The 22,049-nt window shown below is 45.4% G+C and overlaps 1 protein-coding gene across 3 annotated transcripts in view; it reads right to left on the bottom strand.

Moving 5' to 3' along the window:
* Positions 1 to 22,049, bottom strand: part of parpbp (PARP1 binding protein) — a 44,884-nt gene that overhangs the window by 1,856 nt on the left and 20,979 nt on the right. For all 3 annotated transcript variants that reach the window (XM_063059594.1, XM_063059595.1, XM_063059596.1), the window contains 4 exons: positions 11,244 to 11,427; positions 6,531 to 6,712; positions 2,207 to 2,291; positions 784 to 937 (listed from right to left, as the gene is read on the bottom strand). In XM_063059594.1, the coding sequence (XP_062915664.1) occupies positions 784 to 937; positions 2,207 to 2,291; positions 6,531 to 6,712; positions 11,244 to 11,427 (605 nt within the window). The remainder of the gene's footprint in view (positions 1 to 783; positions 938 to 2,206; positions 2,292 to 6,530; positions 6,713 to 11,243; positions 11,428 to 22,049) is intronic.

Here is a 22,049-nt window from a genome sequence, read left to right as displayed (position 1 = left end):
CCTCCGGTTAGATCACACTTGGAGTATTGTGTAGAGTTCTGGTTGCCTCATTATAGGAAGGATGTGGAAGCTTTAGAGAAGGTGTAGAAGAGATTTACCAGGATTAAAGAACATATCTTGGGGAGGGAGGTTGAGAGATCTAGAGCTGTTTGCTGTGGCTGGATGGAGAATGAGAAACTACTTAAGAGGTGTATAAGATTGCATATAAAATAACCCCACCTGTGATATCACCCCTAAACTTTTCCCCAATGTCCAAAACCATTTATGAAGCCTGGTTTATACCCTAAACATATATCTATTGGTATTGGCCATCGCTGCCTCGGGGAAAAGGCACAGGCTGTCCACAATTCTTCATACGTCCACAAGATATAGGAGCAGAATTAGGCCATTCAGCCCATTGGGTCTGTTCCACCATTTCATCATGGCTGATTTTATTATCATTTCCCTGCAATCATTGACACCCTGACTAATCAAGAACCTATCAAACTCCACTTTACGTATACCCATTGACTTGACCTCCACGGCCGTCTATGGCAATGAATTCCATAGATTCACCACTGTCTAGCTAAGGAAATCCCTCCTCATCACTGTTCTAAAGCGAAGTCCTTCAATTCCGAGGCTGTGTCCTCTGGTCCGAGACTCTCCCACAATTGGAAACATCACCTCCACATGCACTCTATCTAGGCTTTTCAGAAAATAGGAGAAAACTGTGTTGGTGGATAGGAGGTGTTTGCCCTAGAAAGGAGTACGAATACAAGTTGTGCAGACGACACGTCTCCTTACCGTCAGGTAGTGTGTTACCGCACGAGGTGCTTGGGAGGGGCCTTGGAGCTGGATGGACGCAGGTTGGAGCCTGGCTGAGACTCTGCTGACACGGTACTGCGACCTCATCCTTGTAGGTGCAAGAAAACTGAGACTTGCTGACTGTGAGTTTCACCTAGGCAAAGAGTGAGAGAAGGTCGTCAGCGAACATCACCGCTTTACACGTACGCCTGACGATCAGAGTCCGGTTTATTATCCCTGACATACACCAGGAAATTTGTTGTTTTGTGACAGCAGTACAGCACAATACATAAAATACACTTAATTACAATAAGAAATATACATTTGGTGGCCACTTTATTAGATGCCACTGTATACCAGCTCACTAATGCAAATATATAATCGGTCAATCATGTGGAAGCAACTGAACGTACAGTATAAAAGCACGCAGACCTGGTCAAGAGGTCCATTTGTTGTTCAGACCAAACATCAGAATGGGGAAGAAATGACTTTGTCATGACTGAGTGACTTTGACCAAAGAAAGATAGTTGGTGCCAGACAGGGTGGTTTGAGTACCTCAGAAACTGTTGATCTCCTGGGATTTTCACACACAACAGTCTCCAGAGTTTACAGAGAATAGTGAAAGAACAAAAAAAAATCCAGTGAGTGGCAGTTCTGTGGGCATAAACACCTTGTTAATGAGAGGTCAGAGGAGAATGGCCAGACTGGTTCAAACTGACAGGAAGGTGACTGTAACTCAGATAACCACACATCACAACAGTGACGTGCAGAACAGCATCTCTGAATACAAAACAAAGTACGTCACATGAAATCCTGTGAAAATTGGTTTGGATGTTAGAATGGGGGAGGGGGAGCTGGAAGGAGCCTCATTCGCATCTCAATCTCCTCAGAAAGTGGTGATGCTTCATTCACTTTAAATAAAGGGTTAACAACAGAGAAACTCATCTTTCAAGAAAGGTGGGAAGTGGTGAAGTGTTGAACTGGTATACTATTGATTCAGTCACTGTACTGCAAAAAATAACAAATTTCCCTTGCAACACAACATGCTGGAGGAACTCAGCAGGTCAGGCAGTATCTATGGAGGGAAATGGACAGTCAACATTTCAGGTCAAGATCCTTCATCAGGATGGATCTGAGTTCCACCAGTGATTTGTGTCGATTCCCATCCAGTCCCAATGAAGGGAAGCCCAATAACATTGTCTGCCCACTTCCCTCCACAGACGCTGCCTGACATGTTGAGTTCATCCATCACTTTGTACGTTGCCCCAGATTCCAGCGACCAGTCCAGACGAAGGGTCTCGACCCAAAATGTTGACTATCCATTGCCCTCCAAGGTGCTGCCTGACTGAGTTCCTCCAGTGCCTATATTGCTCCAGGGTTCCGCATCTGTAGTCTCTTATCTCCAAACGGCTCGAAGAATTACCTTACTGGGATTTTTTTCCTGGTCCAGCTTCTGAATGCGATGACGCAAGGCCTTAGGAGATGAGCCGCTTGATTGCTTTGGGGATCTAGAAAGAAAATACAGTGAGAATATTCTTTTCCAAAAAAACCCAATAAAAATCAGGTTTAATATCACTGGCATATGTGAAATTTGTTGTTATGCGGCAGCAGTACATTGCAATACATAATAAATCTACAAAATACAGTAAATATTCATATAAAGTTATGTTAAGTAAGTAGTGGAAAATGAGAAAGAAAAGTCATGAGGTGGTGTTCATGGGTTCAATCTCCATTCAGAAACTGGATGACAGGGAGAGAGAAGCTGTTCCTGAATCGCTGAGTGTGTGCCTTCAGGCTTCTGTACCTCCTTCCTGATGGTAGCAATGAGAAGGGGGCATGGCCTAGGTGACTGGGATCCTTAATGATGGATGCCGCCTTTTTGAGGCATTGCTCCTTGAAGATGTTCTGGATGCTGGTAAGTATTCTGAGGTTAATGAAAAGGTTGATGAAAGTGTGATGCCTCTTCCCAGATTCACCAGTCAGGAAACAACTACCTTTCATCCTGGCATTCATAAAGATTTAAAGATTTTTAAAATGTGCTCTACCTGTCACGTGTGCATCAATGGGCGATGATTGTCATGGACTCCTTGGGCCAAAGGGTCGCTTGCCATGTAGTGGGACACAAGGGTAGCAGACAGCACATGAATGGTCACGCACTGACTCCCTCCTCCAATGTACTGGGACTCCTCCTCCACGAAAAGGGGCATTTCTTCAGAAAAGGGATGAAATCCATTCCTTTTGCTGTCTGTAATGTGTTTGTACATTTCCCCCACCACCACATGGGCTTCCTCTGGGTTCTCTGATTTCCTCCCACATTTCAAAGGCACACGGACTAGGGTGAGCAAATTGCGGACATGCTACGTTGGCGCTAGAAGCATAGCGACACGTGTGGGCTGCCCCCAGCACAGATTTGGACTGCGTTGATCATTGACACATTTCAATGTTCTGATGCACATATGACAAGTAAAGCTAATTTTTTAAAATCTTTAAATCGTCAAGATTGCCAGGATGAAAGGTACTTGCTCCCCGGCTGGTGAATCTGGAAAGGGGCGCCACACTTTCCAGGTTAAAGGTCATTTGTGTCATATGGCATGGAAAGAGACTCCTTGACCCAACTGGTCCACGCCAGCGAAGATGTCCGTCCAAGCTAGGCATCCCATTTGGCCCACAGCCCTCTCACCCAGCCCAGTCAGGGCTGAGATGGAGGGGGTTCCCTCACTCAGAGGATTGAGAGTGTCTGCATTTCTCTTTCTGATGGGTCTGTGAATGTGTACTTCAACATGAGATGGATAAGTCGTTGGATGCGGAGGAAATCAGAACAGGGTTGGGACGGGGTAAGAAGGTGGACAAGTAACAACAGAGGCCAAGTGGTGGAACTGATTTCAGTGTTCTATTCCTGCTGGTGTCCCTGATTGCATAAACACAATTTATTGTAGACACAGAGAATATAGAACATTACAGAACAGTACAGGCCATTCGACCCATTGGACTGACCTTTTATCCTAGTCTAATATCAATCTAACCCCTCCCTCCCGCATAGCTCTCCATTTTTTCTTCATCAATGTGCCTAAGAGTCTCTGAAACATCACTGCCTCTGTCACCACCTCTGACAGGGCATTCCACATGCCCACTACTCTGTATAACAAACTAACCTCTGACTTACCTCCTATACTCTTCACCAATCACCTTAAAATTGTCCCCTCGTATTGGCCATTTGCTCCCTAAAAAAAAGTCTCTGGCGATCCACTCTATCTCTGTCTCTTATCATCTTGTACACTTCTATCAAGTCACTTCTCATCCTCCTTTGTTCCAAAGAGAAAAGCCCTAGCTCGCTCATCCTATCCTCATAAGGTGTGCTCCCTAATCCGGGCAGCATCCTGGTAAATCTCCTCTGCACCTTCTCTAAAGCTTCCACATGCTTCCTATAATGAGGGGACCAGAACTGAACACAATATTCCAAGTGTGATCTAACCAGGGTTTTGTAGAGCTAAAAGATTACCTCCTGCTCTTGAACTCAATCCTCTGACTAATGAAGGCCAACACACCATAAACCTTCTAAACCACCCTATCAGCATGAGATGTTGGGAGAGGTGACGAACAATTTAAAGAGGCTTGGTCCAGTTAATGAGCAGTTCCCCATGCATGTCCAAGCTCTCCTTGTCTTGAGGATCAGTGGGGCGGGCGGGGTGAAGAGGCATTCTCACCTGGCCACTCTCCAGCCAGAGGCAGACTCACCCACTATGAAGGTTCTGCTTGAAGAGAATAAAATCCCCAAAGTGCAAATGGGAGGTTTATTGGGGTGTCACGGTAGCATAGTGGTTAGTTATTACATTTTGGGACATCAGAGCTCAGAGTTCAATTCTGGTGTTCTCTGTATGATACTTTGCACATTCCTTCCCTTGTGCACATGGGCTTCCTCCCACAGTGCCGGTCAGTAGGTCAACTGGTCATTGTGAATTGTCCTGTGATTAGGCCAGGGTCAAGTTGGTGGTTGCTGTGTGTGGCAGCTTGGCGGGCTAGAAGAGCCATTCGGTACTGTGGGTGCTGCTCGGAGGGGTGGGAGAGCCATTCGGTACTGTGGGTGCCGCTCGGACAGGCCTGTTCTGAGCTGTAATGTCTCTTTAAATAAAATAAAATAAATAAAACCCTCCAACATAAATGGAACGCTTATCCTTTGGCCCTTGGCAGAGCTCAGAGCATACTCAGGATCCTGCCTTTGGGATCTTGCTCTGCCATTTTTTCACACCTGACAGCAGAGGCTCTGCAATTCGGTTTTGGGCAACTCAGGAAGACAAGCAGCGTCTGTAGGGGGAGTAAACTGTTGACGTTCAGGCTGTGACCCTTCATCCCGATGGGAAAAGAACGGGGAAGAATCCAGAAGAAAAGGGGTGGGCGGACGGAAAGAGTACAAGCCTGCACATGATAGGTGAGACCAGGTGAGGGGGGAGGTGGGTGAGTGATTGGGGGGAGTACAAGCTGACAGGTGAGAGGTGAGACCAGGTGAGGGGGAGGTGGGTGGGTGAAATATGAAGCTGGGAGGTGATAAGTGGAAGTGGTTTCCAGTTGTGTGGGAGTCCAGGATCTGAGGACACAGTCTCAGAATATAAAGTTGTTTCTTCAGAACAGAGATGAGGAAGAATTTCTTTAACCAGAGGGTGGTGAATCTGTCAGTGCCACAGATGGCATGGAGGCCAAGTCACTGGGTATATTTAAGGCGGAGTTTGATAGGCTCTTGGTGAGTCAGGGTGTCAACGGTTACAGGAAGAAGGCAGGGGAATAGCGTTCAGAGGGATACATCAGCATGATGGAATGGAGGAGCAGACTTGATGGGCTGAATGGCCTAATTCTGCTCTTCAGTCTTATGGTAAAGGGCTGAAGGAGGAGGAATCCAGCAAGGGAGGGCAGCGGAAGAAAGAGGAAGAGGAGGGGGACCAGAGAAAGGTAACAGAATGGGGACTGGAAAATGAAAGAAGGAAGAAGAGGAGAAATTAGAGATATCGATGTTCATGCCATCAGATTAGAGATCACCCAGACAGAATGAGGAGCTGCTCTTCCAGCTGAGTTTGGCTGAAAAGGAGGCCATGGAACGACATGCCGGAATGGGAATAGGAAGTCTAATTGAAGTGGGTTGTCACCAGGAGATCCAGTGTTAAGGTGCTTAACAACGGGTCTCGCCAACGTAGAGGAGGCCAGACCGGGATTGCGAAAGCGCCACGGTATTGCAGTGGTTAGCACAATGCCATTATGGCTCAGGCAGTTGGAGTTAAGATTTCATTTCTGACGTCATAAGTAAGGAACATGCCAGTCCTCCCCATGGAATGCATAGATTTCCTCCGGGTGCTCTGATTTCCTCTCACAGTCTAAAGGTACACTGGTTATTGGGTCATTGTAAGTTGTCTCGTGAACTGGAACTTAAACTCAGAAGGTAGTGATAGTGTAGACTGAGCTGCCAGTGGATGTGGGTTCAATGTCAAGGTTTCAAGAACTTTGGGCAAGTACATAGATGGGAGGGGTATGGATGGCTATGGTCAATGGGACTAGGCACAACAGTTTAGCATGGACTAGATGGACTGAAGGGCCTGTTTCTGTGCTACAGTGCCCTGTGACTCCATGATTCTAGGACTTCCTAGTGCTCTTGTTGTTCACGATCTGTTCTGGTAACACTTAATAAAGCGTCTGAAAACAACAAGCTTTATACTTGACTTCGGAAGAACTTCTGAATGCCAAAGCAGCTGGATCCAACATACCTGAAGAGTGACAGCAGACTCAGCATGCCGAGAGGGTTTGTGTTCTCCTCGGAACCACCGAGCAGCTCTGCCTTGACCCCGCTCGGAGGTCTGGCTGCTTCTTCATCCAGCACGGCAAGGAAGGCCTTGACGGCCCTTCGCCCACCGTACGCCGTGGCGTGGTTGATGGCATAAACCTTGGGCTGACAACAAAAAACAACATGGCTCGTTATGTGGAGGAAAAGTACCAAACAATGAGATAGTAGAGGATGCCATTCAGCCCATTGTGCCTTGTGGGTTTTGAACAAGCATTCCAATGGACCCTCTGTATTGATTCCCTCAGCATGGATGTACGGGGTGGCGTGATAGCATTAATGATCAGTGATTATTAATTAGGGACAATAATCAGCGATAATAATTAGAGACAATAATCAGCGATCGGGTTCAATTCCCACCAGTTTGTACACCCTCCATGTGACAGCATGGGTTTCCCCCTGGTGCTCTGGTTTCCTCCCACATTACAAAGGTGTACAGGTAGGGTTACTGAGTTGTGGACACGCTACATTGGTGCCAGAAGCCTGGCGACACTTGTGGGCTGGCCCAGCGCATCCTTGGATTGTGTTGGTCAGTGATGCAGATGACACATTTCACCTAATGTATCGATGTTTTAAAGTACATGTGACAAATAAAGAGGGTCTTTATCAACATAAAGACACAAAAAGGAGCGAAGGAGACAATGGCACCTAACGGCAACTCGGTTGCTTGCATCTTCTGAAACAGCTCTATTTCTGTCTTTAATATCTCTTAATTTTCCCTTTCAGGGTTCTTCTGAAGACCCTGACCTGGAGTTACACGCTGACTTTGGTTCTTTGCAGGAATGGGACTCGCTCTCAGTGTCTCACGACTGGCCATTATTCGATATACCAAGGATGCAGCCTAGAAGATTAACTTGCCTTCGGAGTTTCGAGATTTTGTGGATCTGGAGGCGGGCGGACTCAACGTCAGTGCCGCTGCAGGAAATCGGTGTGTCATGGGAGACGGAAGCTCGAGAGCAGCGAGCTGGCTGCTGGCTGTGTGCCCGAGTTCCGAGTTAGAGACCCGAGTTCTTTGGGCACAGAGCTCGGAAAAAGCAACGTAACAGACTTCTAACACCATAAATCAGTGAGTTGTTTGTTATAGAAACATAGAAACATAGAAAATAGGTGCAGGAGTAGGCCATTCGGCCCTTCGAGCCTGCACCGCCATTTATTATGATCATGGCTGATCCTCCAACTCAGAACCCCGCCCCAGCCTTCCCTCCATACCCCCTGACCCCCGTAGCCACAAGGGCCATATCTAACTCCCTCTTAAACATAGCCAATGAACTGGCCTCAACAGTTTCCTGTGGCAGAGAATTCCACAGATTCACCACTCTCTGTGTGAAGAAGTTTTTCCTAATCTCGGTCCTAAAAGGCTTCCCCTCTATCCTCAAACTGTGGCCCCTCGTTCTGGACTTCCCCAACATCGGGAACAATCTTCCTGCATCTAGCCTGTCCAATCCCTTTAGGATCTTATACATTTCAATCAGATCCCCCCTCAATCTTCTAAATTCCAACGAGTACAAGCCCAGTTCATCCAGTCTTTCTTCATATGAAAGTCCTGCCATCCCAGGAATCAATCTGGTGAACCTTCTTTGTACTCCCTCTATGGCAAGGATGTCTTTCCTCAGATTAGGGGAACAAAACTGCACACAATACTCCAGGTGTGGTCTCACCAAGGCCTTGTACAACTGCAGTAGTACCTCCCTGCTCCTGTACTTGAATCCTCTCACTATAAATGCCAGCATACCGTTCGCCTTTTTCACCGCCTGCTGTACCTGCATGCCCACTTTCAATGACTGGTGTATAATGACACCCAGGTCTCGTTGCACCTCCCCTTTTCCTAATCACTTCTTTTTCCCTTATTAGGGAGAGAGAGAGGGCCTGTGGTATGTCGAATACTGCGTGAACGAGTAGTCTTTTGGATGCTGCAAGTCGGTGTCTTTATTGATACTTTCTGCGCGCTTTGAGTGCTTGTTGGGGGGGGTGATGCTTCTTTTTTGCTGGTGGGGTGATCGTCACTTTGCTGCTGCTTACACATGGGAGGGGGAAGCTGGGGGGGGGCTTTGGATTCTAACATTTAACTGTCATTCATTCTTTGGGGCACTTCTCTGTTTTCGTGGATGGTTGTAAAGAAAAAGAACTTCGGAATGTATATTGTATACATTTCCCTGACATTAAGTGTACCTTTGAAACTTTTGTAAACTAGAAATGTTGTACATTAATTCATTTCTATTAGCCAGAGAACAACATCCAAATAAAACGTCTGTTATAATCAGGAGACACAACTAGCAGAGGTTTCCCAACTGTTTTATGCCATTAACCAGGAGGTCCATGGAGTCCAGGTTGGGAACCCCTGGAGCACACAGCCTGGAACTACATCCTATCTTTTACAGGGTTAAAGTAACCCAGCGTATGAAATGGTAACCATTACCACACAGCCCTGTGCATCGTACACCTCCTCGATGATTATCATCGAACACAGAAGAGGAGTGCGCTCTCTGGCCCACCATGTCTATGCCAAACACAATACCAAATTCAATAAATCCTTCTGCCTGCTTGTTTGTTATGTGCCATGTTGTAGGATGTGAGTGTAATGATATCTCCATGACCATGGTTGTTGTTGACAAATTTTTGGTTTGCCATTGCCTTCTGGACAGTGTCTTTACAAGACGGGTGACCCCAGTCATTATCAATACTCTGCAGAAAAAAATTACAAATTGTGCAAAGAACAAAAGCAGGCAAACAACTGAGGTTTATAAAAGTGAGTCCGCAGCCACGAAGCCAGTCATCACTGCGGCTGGGCCATGAGCCCATTAGTTACAGGCCACATTGAGCAGAGAGCTGAACACCATCCCTTCCCTCGCCTCCAGCCCTGCAACCCTGACCTTTTCAACCTGCCTGGCCCGGCGTTTATATCAGTCAAACCTCCAGTCGTCCTTCAGTCTGGGGCCTGGGCCTTGCCGCTTCGATACGCTCTCGGCCCAGGCCCTGCTGCCTAAATTCAGCCCATGCCCAACCTTTGCAATACGGCCCAGAGCTTAAATCGATCAAACCTCAAGTCTCTCCTCACTCTCGGATCTTGGTCCTGCCACTTCAATACTTTCTCGGGCCTAACCACAGTTTTATACAACCACAACATAACTTCCTCACTCTTCTACTGAAGGGTATGAGCTATAATGAGAGGTTGGACAAGCTTGGGAGCAACAGGGACCAAGGGCAGATCTGAAAGAGATTTATAAGATTACGAGAGGCATAGACAGAGTAGACAGACAGTATCTTTCCACAGGGTTAAAATGGCTAATACCAGAGGATGTGCATTCGGGTGAGAAGGGTAATTTCAAAGGACGTGTACGAGGCAAGGTTTGAGATTTTTTTAAGCACTGATGCCTGGAATTCGCTGGCGGGGGTGACAGATGTGTTTAAGAGTTGGACACATGAATGTGAGGAAAATGGAAGGATATAGACGTTGTGTAGGCAGAAACGATTAGGTTGGTTGAGCATTTGACTACTGATTTTGTTAGGTCAGCACGACACTGTGGGCCAAAGGGCCTGTTCAATGCCCTGACTGACAGCAAGCTGCCTTCTCCACCCTGTCCACTTGTGTGGCCACTTACAGGGAGCTGTCAGCTTGGAGCCCTGGCTGCCTCTATACATCAAGGCTCTTAATGGACCTGCCATTAACTTTCACCTTACACCTGTCTTCCCAAGGTGCAACACCTGTCAATTGCCCGGTGTAAATTCCATCTGCCTTTTCTCTGTCCATATCTACGGCTGATCTACACCTATGACAACCTTCTTCACTGCTGTATCCACAACTCCACCAACCCTGCAGGACGATCACAGTTTCACTCAGCTGCTGTGTGACTTCACAACCCATTCACTATTAATTCTCCATTTTCTGCTGTCTACAACAATAATACCACCAACATTTTAAACACCAGAGCAACACACACAAAATGCTGGAGGAGCTCAGCAGGCCAGGCAGCACTGATGGTAATGAACAAACAGTCGACGTTTCAGGCCGAGGCTCTTCATCAGCACTGGAAAGAAAAGGGACAGAAGCCAGAATAAGAAGGTGAGGGGAGGGGAAGGAGTACAAGCTGACAGGTGACAGGCGAAATCAGTTGAGGGCGAAGGTGGATGGGGGGGTGGTGACAGATGGAAGAGGTAAACAGCAGGAGGAGGTATCCAATAGGAGAGGAGAATGGACCACGGGAGAAAGAGAAGTAGGAGGGGAATGGGGAGGGAGAATCTTTATTATTAAAATTAACCTGATTGAACCCATTTTATCTGCCTTTTTTCTAAATTATGACTCCCAGAATTAAGAAAACAAAACAGGGTCTACTTAACAAAATAAAGCACAGAATTAACATGAGTTGCAAAACTAATTCAAACTTGCTGCACACATCAGGAGGGCTTCCTGTAGAGCAGAAAGTTGAAAATGCGAGTTATACCAATATAGAATAAGCACTTCTTCTAAATGACTCAGAATCTCACCAACTCTGTGGGAGCTGATTTATGCAAATCCACCAAGAACACAGCAAGATATTTAGGTATAACCTGGGGATTAACTCATTTCCAGCGAGGGTTAAAGAAAAGAAGGAAATGTAATTTAAACCCAAGCGGGAAGAGATTAAACCTGAAAGGCACTCACTTGTGCAGGGCTGATGTTTGTCGTTCTTCCCCCTGCAGCATCATCCAGTCTGTGGACGGCGTTGGTAATCCTTATAGTTAGTTCCTGTCGGATCTCCTCACCGGCAAGATAGAGTGAACTCTCACTGCTTTGTCCCTTCAACAGTCGTCTTGTGATGGTGGATAGTATCTGACTCCCTGCAATGCTGAAAAAGATAGTCACACGTCAGGAGGGTAAAGAAATTTGGCACGTCACTGTGGACCCTCACCTAGATTTACTTAACGCACCATAGAACATGTATTGATGGTATACTGCATGCATCACAGCCAAGTATGGAAACACCAATGCCCTTGAAAAAAGTAGTGGATATGTCCCAGTCCATCACAGGTAAAGCCCTCCCCACCGCTGGGCACATCTACATGGGGTGTTGTCGCAGGAAAGCAGCATCCATCATCAGGGACCCCCACCATCCAGATCATGCTCTCTTCTCACTGCTGCCATCAGGAAGGTGGTACAGGAGCCTCAGGACCCACATCAACAGGTTCAGGAACAGTTATTACCTCTCAGCCATCATGCTCATGAACCAGAGGGGTTAACTTCACTTGCCCCCTCAGTGAAATGTTCCCACAACCTATTGACCTATGAACCTCATTTCCTTGAGGGCATAGTCAATAAATCCGTATATATAGACACAACACACACACACGGTGATAATAAATTAACTTTTGAACTTTGAAAGCATCCTACTTGGTTGTTTCACAGCTCGGTATGGCAAATTCTTTGCACGTAACTACAAGATACTGCAGAGAGTTACAGACACAGCTCAGAACATCACGGAAATCAGACTATGTCCACACTTCTTGCTGCCGTGGTTAAGTAACCAGCATAATCAGAGACTCCACCCACCCTGAATCTTCTCTCTTTTATCCTATTCCATTGGGCAGAAGATACAAAAGCCTACAAGCATATACCATCAGGCTCAAGGACAGCTTTTACCCCATTATTATAAGACTGATGAATGGTTCTCTAGTACAATAAGATAGATTCTTGACCTCAGAATCTACCTTGTTATGACTTATGTATTGCCCGTTACACCGCTGGCATCTAGGCCAGCAATGAACGTCCTCCATCTCTGTCTGTCCTTGGCCATCTTCTCTATTGTGCCTAAGGTTTGGTTCAGGGTCCTCATTCTGTACATTCCCAAAACCAGTTTTGGCCTTTGTTTTGCTAGTGTTCAGGGCTTCCTTCATTATGTCAGTAGCTTCATCTCGGTTTTCACTTCTGTCAGTCATGCAAGTCCCAGGTAGAGACTCGGGGATACCGCTGTACTCAGATATAGAAGGACTCTTCATGGTTGTTTCTGTAACAATTTTGCTTGACCGGTCGGGGTTATTAGCCCTGAGTGGACCATTCTTAGTCTGGCCTCTACCCATTGACCTGTTTGGCACGGGTGACACTACCAAGAGTCAAAACACAAGGCCCGACTCCAGCCAATGTAGCGGTCTGGATCATTGAGACATGCAAGCCTCCAGATCTAACGACAAGGTTGTAGTCCTCTTGGAGGGTCTTGTGATGACCATGCACCTTATTACCCGCGCTGCACTTTCTCTGTAGCTGTTACACTTTATTCTGCATTCTGTTATTGGTTCACCTTGTTCTACCTTAATGAATTGATCTGTATGGACAATATCCAGAACAAAATGTTCATCTGAGAACAATAAACCAATTCCAATTGCACCCCTCGCTATCGTACCCGCAGTCCAATTTCAATACTCTTGTCATTGATGTGGTGGTATTGGGTAGACCAGGAATCGTCACCGGGATTATTATTGCCACAGCTTTCAGAATACAGGAAGAAGCTTTTGTCTGCATACCGTCCAGGCAGATCACCCTAAGTACAAGTACTTCGAGGTGAAAAATGGAATGCAGAACATACTGTTACAGATTCAGAGAAAGTGTCATGCAGGTAGGCAAGTCTGAAGGAACATATTGACCAAAACTTATCCGGACTCCGATACTTTGGGATGGACACTAAACCTTGGCATTTAAAGCTGCATCTATAGTCCACCAACGAATAAAGGGAGATGATGCTGCTGATGGTGTTGTTATTTGGGGGATTTTTTTGGGGCTTTGATGTTTCTGTCATTCACTCTTTGGGGTTTTTTTCTGTTTCGTGGATGTCGGTGAAGAGTAAGAATTTCAGGTTGTATACTGCACACATTTTCTGATATTAAATTGGACCATTTGATAGTGTAGTGAAGAAGGTGCGCGTCATGTTTGCATTCGTAGGTTGGAGCAATGAGCACAAGAGTCAGAAAGTCAGGTTACAGGTTATATCACACGTAATTCTGTTCCCCTCATTACAGGAAGGATGTCGTGCTTTTGGAGAGGGGGTGGAAGAGGTTTACCAAGATGCTGTCTGGATTTGAGAATATGAGTTATAACAAGAGGCTGGACAAACTTGGATTATTTTCCCTGGAACATTAAAGGCAGTTGGATTAAGGTATAAAATTGCAATTGTTCTTGTAGCCTAACTTTCTTATGCTTAGTGATAATTTTTTATATAATCACCTATATTTGTGTACCTGTTTACTAAATTTTCCAGTAATTGTAGTACAGCTGAACCTATTTTTTTCAGAAACTCTCAGGTTTCCTGCGGCAGATGCCTCACTACTTGGATCTGGTTATTCATAGGTGACATCTTAGATCAGGGGTTCCCAACCATTTTATGCCATGGAGCCTTACCATTACTTGAGGGCTCTGTGAACCCCAGGTTGGGGACCCCAGTTCTACAGCACACAAACAGGCCATTTGGCCCATTGAGTCCTTGCCAAACTATTATTCTGACTAGTCCCATCGACCACGGCCCTCCATTCCCCTCCCACCCATGTACCGATCCAAGTTTCTCTTCAATGTTGAAATCAAACCCACGTCCACCACTTGTGGAGGCAGTTCATTCCACACACTCACTGCCCTCCAAGTCAGTGTTTGCCAATCTTTTTTTAATGCAAGGACCCTTACCACGAACCAAAGGGTCTGTGGACCACAGGTTGGGCACTCCTGCTTTGAGTGATGAAGATCCCATCAGGTCCCCCTTAAATATTCCACCTTGATTTCCAGCATCATTCCATCTTATCAATGGAATGTGTTTTACCTCCATTCAGAGTATGAGATGACCTTGACTTCTTTTTCCTTTTTTTCATTCATTCTTTCTTCATGAAACACTGAATAAATGGGGTGGTACGGTAATGTAGTGTTTAGCACAACGTTTTACAGTACCAGTGACCCGGGTTCAATTCCCATCACACGGTAGTGTAGTGGTCAGCACAACGTTTTACAGTACCAGTGACCCGGGTTCAATTCCCATCACACGGTAGTGTAGTGGTTAACACAACGTTTTACAGTACCAGTGACCCGGGTTCGATTCCCATCACACGGTAGTGTAGTGGTCAGCACAATGTTTTACAGTACCAGTGACCCGGGTTCGATTCCCATCACACTGTAGTGTAGTGGTCAGCACAACGTTTTACAGTACTAGTGACCCGGGTTCGATTCTCATCACACGGTAGTGTAGTGGTTAACACAACGTTTTACAGTACAGGCGACCCAGGTTCAATTCTGCCTGTAAGGAGTTTGTATGTTCTCCCCATGAGAATGGGTACTCCAGTTTTCTTCCATAGTCCAACTACGTACCAGTTGGATTGCTGTGAAGGTCCTATTCTGCATTGTAACTCAATAAATAAATAAGACTACGACAAGGTTTCATGCCTGATTCCTGAAGAACCTCTGGATGAATATCACCAGATCTAGCAAGGCCGCGGGGAGAAGTTTATAAACTTATGAGAGGCAGAGATAAGGAGATGGACAGAATCTTGACCCCCAGGGTACAAATGTCATGCAATTAAGGCCAGAGAGAAAGTTTTAAAGGTGACGTGTGAGGCAAGTTTTTTTTACATTAAGACTGGTGGACAGGCTGCTTGGGGAGGGCAATGGAAACAGGTACAATAGTGACATTTGAGACTTTTAGACAAATACATGAATATGCAGTGGATGAAGAGATATGGATCACATGCAGTTTAATTTGGCATCATATCCAGTACAGACATTGTGGGCCGAAGGCCCTTTTCCTGTGCGGTACTCCGCCATGTACGATTACTATTTAACACTCAGTAAAGAAAAATAACTTTGAGCTTCATTAAAGCAGAGCAATTTTACAAAGGGGAAGCCCAAAATGTCAAGGAGAAACAGAGGGCTCTAGGGGTCCACACAGGTTGATAGGATGGTTAAGAAGGCAAACAATGTGTTAGTCTACAGTAATCGGGGATTAAGTTCAAGAGCGAGAGGCTATGGTGCCGGTCTACAAAACCCTGGTTTGACCACACTTGGAATACTGTATTGTGTTCAGTTCTGGTGGCCTCATTATGAGAAGGACATGGAAACTTTAGAGAATGTACAGAGGAGATATACTAGGATACTACTTGGATTAGAGAACATGATTTATAAGGATAGTTCAAAATACCAAGTACATAAATGCCACCTTGTACAACTTGGAGATAAATTTTCTTGTTGGCAAAAAAAATAATGGTAAGTCAAGTGAGCAATAGCTTTTCTCTTTGGAGTGAGAGACGATGAGAGGTGACTTGACAGAGACGTACAAGATAAGGTCAGCCAGATCTTGCTCCCCCAGTTGGAAATGACTGATACAATACGATACAACTTCAAGGCATTTTGAGGAAAGTATAGGGGTAGGCTTTTCTTATTGAATATATAGATAGAAAGTGGTGGATGTGTGAAAAGTGCTGCCGGGGGTGTTTGTACAGGCAGATACATTAGGGACATTTCAGAGATTCTTAGATCGGCACATGGATGATAGATGGAGGGGTATATGTGAGGGATTGATTCTAGAGCAGGTTCAAAGGTTGTCACAACATCGTGAGCCGAGGGACCTGCACCACGCTGTAGTGTTCTGGAGTATGGGTTTGGAAAGGATGTTTAATAAAGTTGATATAGCTGGACACTAACCTGATAAAAGGGAATGATTTTGGACAATTTAAAATTGTGAATAATTGACAGATTATAAAATCTAAACCGAATGAAGGCCCCCTGATAACTTCTGTGGAAATTCCTCAGCTTTACCGGGAATTAGTTGGAACATTGACGGATAAACTGTTTGTGCCAGTTGACAGAGTAAACTTTCATAGCAAAATAGACAGTCTGCCAAACCAGCGTTGGTGGCCAACACCTTTCAACATGGCTTTAGGCCTGTACTCACCGGGGTTTAGAAGAATGAGGGGGGATCTGATCGAAACACATAGAATATTGAAAGGCCTAGCTACAGTGGATGTGGAGAAGATGTTTCCTATAGTGGGAGTCCAGGACCAGAGGGAACACATTTTGAGTAGAAGATGGTCCCTTTAGAACAGAGATGAGCAGAAATTTCTTTAGCCAGAAGGTGGTGAATTTGTGGAGAATTTATTGCCACAGACGGCTGTGGAGGTCCAGTCATTAGGTATATTTAAAACAGAGCTTGATAGTCTCTTGATTGGTAGGAATGTCAAAGGTTATGGGAGAATGGGATAGTAAATCAGCCATGAAAAAATGAAGAACTGATGGACTGAAAGGCCTCACTCTTCTCTGATAGTCTTAATACACTGGACTTCTTCATTCAGGGTCCTGGGGATAAGACTTGGGACGTTGCACATTGGGGCTGTCCAGGAAGGAGTAGCACCTCTTGTGAAGGGGCTTGTCATTTTGGGGCAGCTCACTCAGCTCTCACTGGTGACACCCAGTGGCTGTCTGCATGCAAACGTGGTCACACCTCAATGCTCTGCTTTGACAGACGGTCCTCACACCCCAGTGAGATTGGGACACACCTGTCCTAGAATGCTCTTGTGGACTGGGCAGATGAGATCAGCACGGAGATCCAATGGGCAATGTTCCGTGGAGAGCGAAGGGCAAATCAAGGCACAGAAGAATTCATGGTCATCCACTGCAACCCATGATCTCAGTCTCGTACCGTGGACCAGAATTTCTGAGGACGAGAGAGTGCAATGGCTTTCCACTTTAAAAACTCTCTGGGATGGGTTTCCTCAGGTAGTTCGATCTGACTGACATCATGGGATAGGACAGAAAACCAATCAACAAGACTCTGGTGAGACCACACCTGGAGTACTGGGTATTGCTCTGGGGTAAGATCATTTGAGCTGGAAAGAATGCAGGGAATATTTATGAGAATGCTGCCAGGTCTCCAGGCTGAGTTACAGGAACAGGCTGGGCAGGATAGACCTTATTCCTGGGAACGCAGGAAAGAGAGATAACCTGGGTGACACTGTGGTGTAGTGGTCGGCACAATCACTTTCCAGTGCCAGTGATCACTGACCAGAGTTCGATTTCTATCGCTGTCTGTAAGGAGTTTATACGTTCTCCCCATGACTGTGTGGGTTTCCTCCCACAGTCCAAAGATGCACATTTGTGGTTATGGTTAGTGAATTGTGGGAATGCTATGTTGGTACTAGAAGTGTGGTGACATTGCAGGCTTCCCCCAGCATGTTCCTCGCTGATTTGCTTTGACACAAGTAATACATTTCTCTGTGTTTGAATGTAGACTAATCTTTAAAAACATAAAATCAAAGTTTCAAAGTCCAAAGTAAATTTATTACCAAAGTACCATATATAACCCCGAGATACGTTTTCTTGTGGCATACTCAACAAATCAAAGAAACACAATGGAATTAATGAAAGACCACACCCGCACCCAACAGGGCAGACAACCAGTGTGCAAAAGACAACAAATTTCAAACACAAAAGAGAAAAAAAAATAGTGAATAAGCAATAAATATTGAGAAGATGAGATGAATTGTCCGTGAAAGTGAGTCCATAGGTTGTGGGAACAGTTCAGTGGAGTGACGTGGAGCTATCCTATCCTCACTGGTTCAAGAGCCTGATGGTTGTTACTGAACCTGGTCATGTGGGTCTGGAGGCTCCTGTACCTCCTTCCTGATGGCAGCAGCGAGAAGAGAGCGTGGCCTGGTTGGTGGAGGTCCCTGATGATGGATGCTGCTTTGCTGTGGCAAAGTTTCATGTAGATGTGCTCACTGGCTGGGAGGGCTTCACCTGTGATGGACAGGGCCAAATCCATTACTTTTTTTTAATATAGGATTTTCCATTTATGGGTATTGACCTTTCCATACCTGGCTATGATGCAGCCAGTCAATATACTCTCCACACATCTGGAAGTTTGTCAAAGTTTTAGATGTCATGCTGAATCTTTGCACCTTCTAAGGAAGTAGAGACACTGCTGGGCTTTCTTTGTAATTATAATTGTACCCAGGACAGACCCGCTGAAATGAGGACCATGAGGAATTTCAAGTTGCTCATCCTTTCCACCTCAGATCCCTAAAGAGGATTGGCTCGTGGACCTCCTGAAGTCAATAATCAGCTCCTTTATCTTGTTGACAGTAAGCGAGAGGTTTTGTTATGGCACCGCTCAGCCGGATTTTCAATCTCCCTCCTATATGCTGATTCGTCACCACCTTTGAGGCATAAATCCAGACTGACATTGTCCCCCACCCCCCCCCCCAGGAAAGGGAACCAAAAACTAGAGGACTCAGGCTACAGGCTTAAAGTGAGGAAGGGGAAAGATTTGGGAAGGACCTGAAGTGTACTTTTATCAGAGGGTGATCAGTTTATCAAACAAGCTTCCAGCAGAAGTAGTTGCGGCAGGTCCGATGTTGTCATTTAAAGTTAAATTGGATAGGTATATGGACAGGAAAGGAATGGAGGGTTATGGGCTGAGTGCAGGTCGGTGGGAATAGGATAGGGTAGGAGTTCAGCACGGACTAGAAGGGCTGAGATGGCCTGTTTCCCTGCTGTAATTGTTATATATGATTTTGTGTCTGTAGCTGGACTCTCTTCCATTATCCACAATTCTGAATGCTATTTGCTTACGCGTGTTGTTTGTATGATTTTGTCCCCCCTGTACATTGGGTGTTTGACCATCTTTATTTTAAAATGGGTTCTATTGTGTTTCTTTGCTCGTATGGCTGCCTGTAAAGAGACAAACCTCAAGGCTGTGTATGCTGACACACATGTACCTTTAATAACAAATTTATTTTGAACTTTAGTATGACTCAAAATGATATTGCGATGGGTTGAATGTTCTAATTCTGCTCCTGTGGTCTAAATTTGCAATTTTGTTTAAGGAAAAAAGTAAGAGCAATAAATGATTCCATTCTGCAGATTCTCTCAACCCATTTGTGACTTTGCCTGTTCTTTATCTGCACCTTCTACGCTGAACACTCTTGTCATCTTTAATCCCTCCAGACTTCCATTTTGTTGCACACCCTCTTTGAGCACTTCTCCTTCATCTCCCCCCCACCCGATCTACACTGGTGTAAAATCTGTAACATGTCTCTGCTGAAAGATCAACCCAGAATATTAACCATTTCTCTCTCTGCTGAGATAGAGCACTACAGCACAAAACAGGCCCTTTGGCCCATCTAGTCAATGCAAAGCTATTTATCTGTCTAGTTCCATCAACCTGCACCTGGACCATAGCCTCCCATACCCCTCCCATCCACATACCTATCCAAATTTCTCTAAAATGTTGAAATTGAACCCACATCCATCACTTCTGCAGGCAGCTCGTTCCACAATCTCACCACCCTCTGAGCGAAGTTCCCCTTTAGGTTCCCCTTAAACTTTTCACCTTTCAACCCGAACTCAGACTTCAAGTTCTAGTCTCACCCAACCTCAGTGGAAAAAGCCTGCTTGCATTTACCCTATCTATACCCCTCAATTTTGTAAATACCTCCAACAAACCTCCCCTCTTTCTCCTGTGCTCTAGGGAATCAAGTCCTGTTGCCCAACCTCCTGAGAATTCCGAGCAGCTTCTGGTTTCAATTAACTTTCAAGCATCCATTGTCTTTGTAGTTTTATTGTAAATTGTGATTTTTTTAAAATATCCTAGCAGCTCCAGCCTTTTAAATTAATTCATTCTGACCTCAATCAGCCTCACTAGGAAAGCAGGGGCCCAGGGTGTGTGCACAGCTGTGACCAAGTTCGAGAAACAGTGTAGCCCCTCATACAGATGTTCCACACTGTAAACTGTTGAGAACAATCCCTCGGATGAGCATACAAGTTTATCTTAAACAGGAAACAAAGCAGAGTCACATAATGTAGTCACCTCACAGCACTGTCACAAGTTAATGCTTTCCAATTATTTCCACGTTGGCTGTGTTTTTCGTGACACTGTTAAGTGATTAAACACATGGAAAGCGATCAGAGTTAAACCCACAGCTGCTCGACCCTCATTCCAGGAACTATGGACGCTGCAGTCTATGCAGGCTCAGCGATTCTCACTTTGGCTGTCAGCATACTCAATTCCAACAAGATCTCTTTGTCCCTCTCCCTCCTACTCCTCTGCTCAACACAAAGTTCAGGACTGCTTTGCAGCCAATTCATGCCTCAGGAATAAAGCCAGCCACCATCTGTTTGGAAATACAGGACCTTGGATTGTGCAAGAACCATAGCACAGCAGAGGGGAATTCAGCCCAGAAAGTATGTTCTAACCCTTAGCTATCAACTAGAGATCAGAGCTTGCTACATATATATTTTGTAATATATTCAAAGAGGTGTGGGCTTTAATCACAAGATATGAGCAGATGTAGGCCACTCTGCCCATCAAATCTATTCCACCATTTGATCGCGGCTGATTCAAGATTAGACAGGGGTCACCAATCTGGGGTCCACAGCATAAAAAAAAAAGATGAGAACCCATCATAAAGCATTGGCCTAATTCTGCTCACATCGAGTCTGCTCCGACATCCTTTTGACCCGAGACCTCCCCCACTAGCAGAACCATCTTCTCCACGTCCACTCTGCCGAGGCCTTTCAATATATTTCAAAGAGATTTCCCCCTCAGCGGGTACAGGACCAAGCGTTCCTCACGTTAACCCTTTCAGTCCCACGGTCATTCTTGTGAAACGCTGCTGGACCCTCTCCAATACCAGCACATCCTTTTGTAGATAAGGGGCCCGAAACTGCTTACAGTACACCAATGTCTTTTAACCTTGTATCTTGGCCCAAAACGTCAGCTGTTTATTCATTTCCATAGATGCTGCCTGACCTGCTGAGTTCCTCCAGCATTGCGTGTGTGTTTCTCTAGATCTCCAGCATCGACAGAATCTCGTCTGTTTACATTTATCAATCCCAATTTCATTTAGAGATACACAGCAGAACAGGTCCAGAACAGGCAACTGCAAGACAATTTACAATGAACAATTAACCCACTAAGTAGCAAGGCTTTGGAGTGTGGGAGGAAACTGGAGCACCGGGAGGAAGCCCACGCACAAAAGGGAAGAACGTGCAAACCTCTTAGAGGATGCCGGAATTGAACTCTGATGCCTCAGGCTGTAATAATATCGCAATTGCAACTCATTACTATTAACCAACCGAAGTTTTGAAAGATGGTCTTCCAATGATCTATACAATGTTAAGAGATTGTTCCTTTGTGAGGATAAAAGTGCTGCTTATCAATTGGTAAGCAAGTAGATTGAAGTTCAAAAGTTATGAAGTTGCAACTTTATAAAACTCTAGTTGGGCCACATCTAGAGTATTGCATACAGTTCTGGTCACCCCATTATAGGAAGGATGTTGAGGCCTTGGAGAAGTTGCAGAAGACGTTTTCCAGAGTGCTTCCTGGTTTAGAGGGCATGTGCTTCTGAGAGGTTGGATAGATTCGTTTTTTGGGGAGTGGCAGAGGCTGGGGGAGATCCGATAGAGGTTTACAGGATTAGGTGAGCCATTGATAAAGTAGACAGTGTCATT

Source organism: Mobula hypostoma, chromosome 9 (genome assembly GCF_963921235.1).
Source record: "Mobula hypostoma chromosome 9, sMobHyp1.1, whole genome shotgun sequence".
In the NCBI taxonomy this organism is placed as follows: Eukaryota; Metazoa; Chordata; class Chondrichthyes; order Myliobatiformes; family Myliobatidae; genus Mobula; species Mobula hypostoma.
Note: the sequence above shows the minus strand (reverse complement) of the source record. Positions and strands in the feature narration are given on the sequence as shown.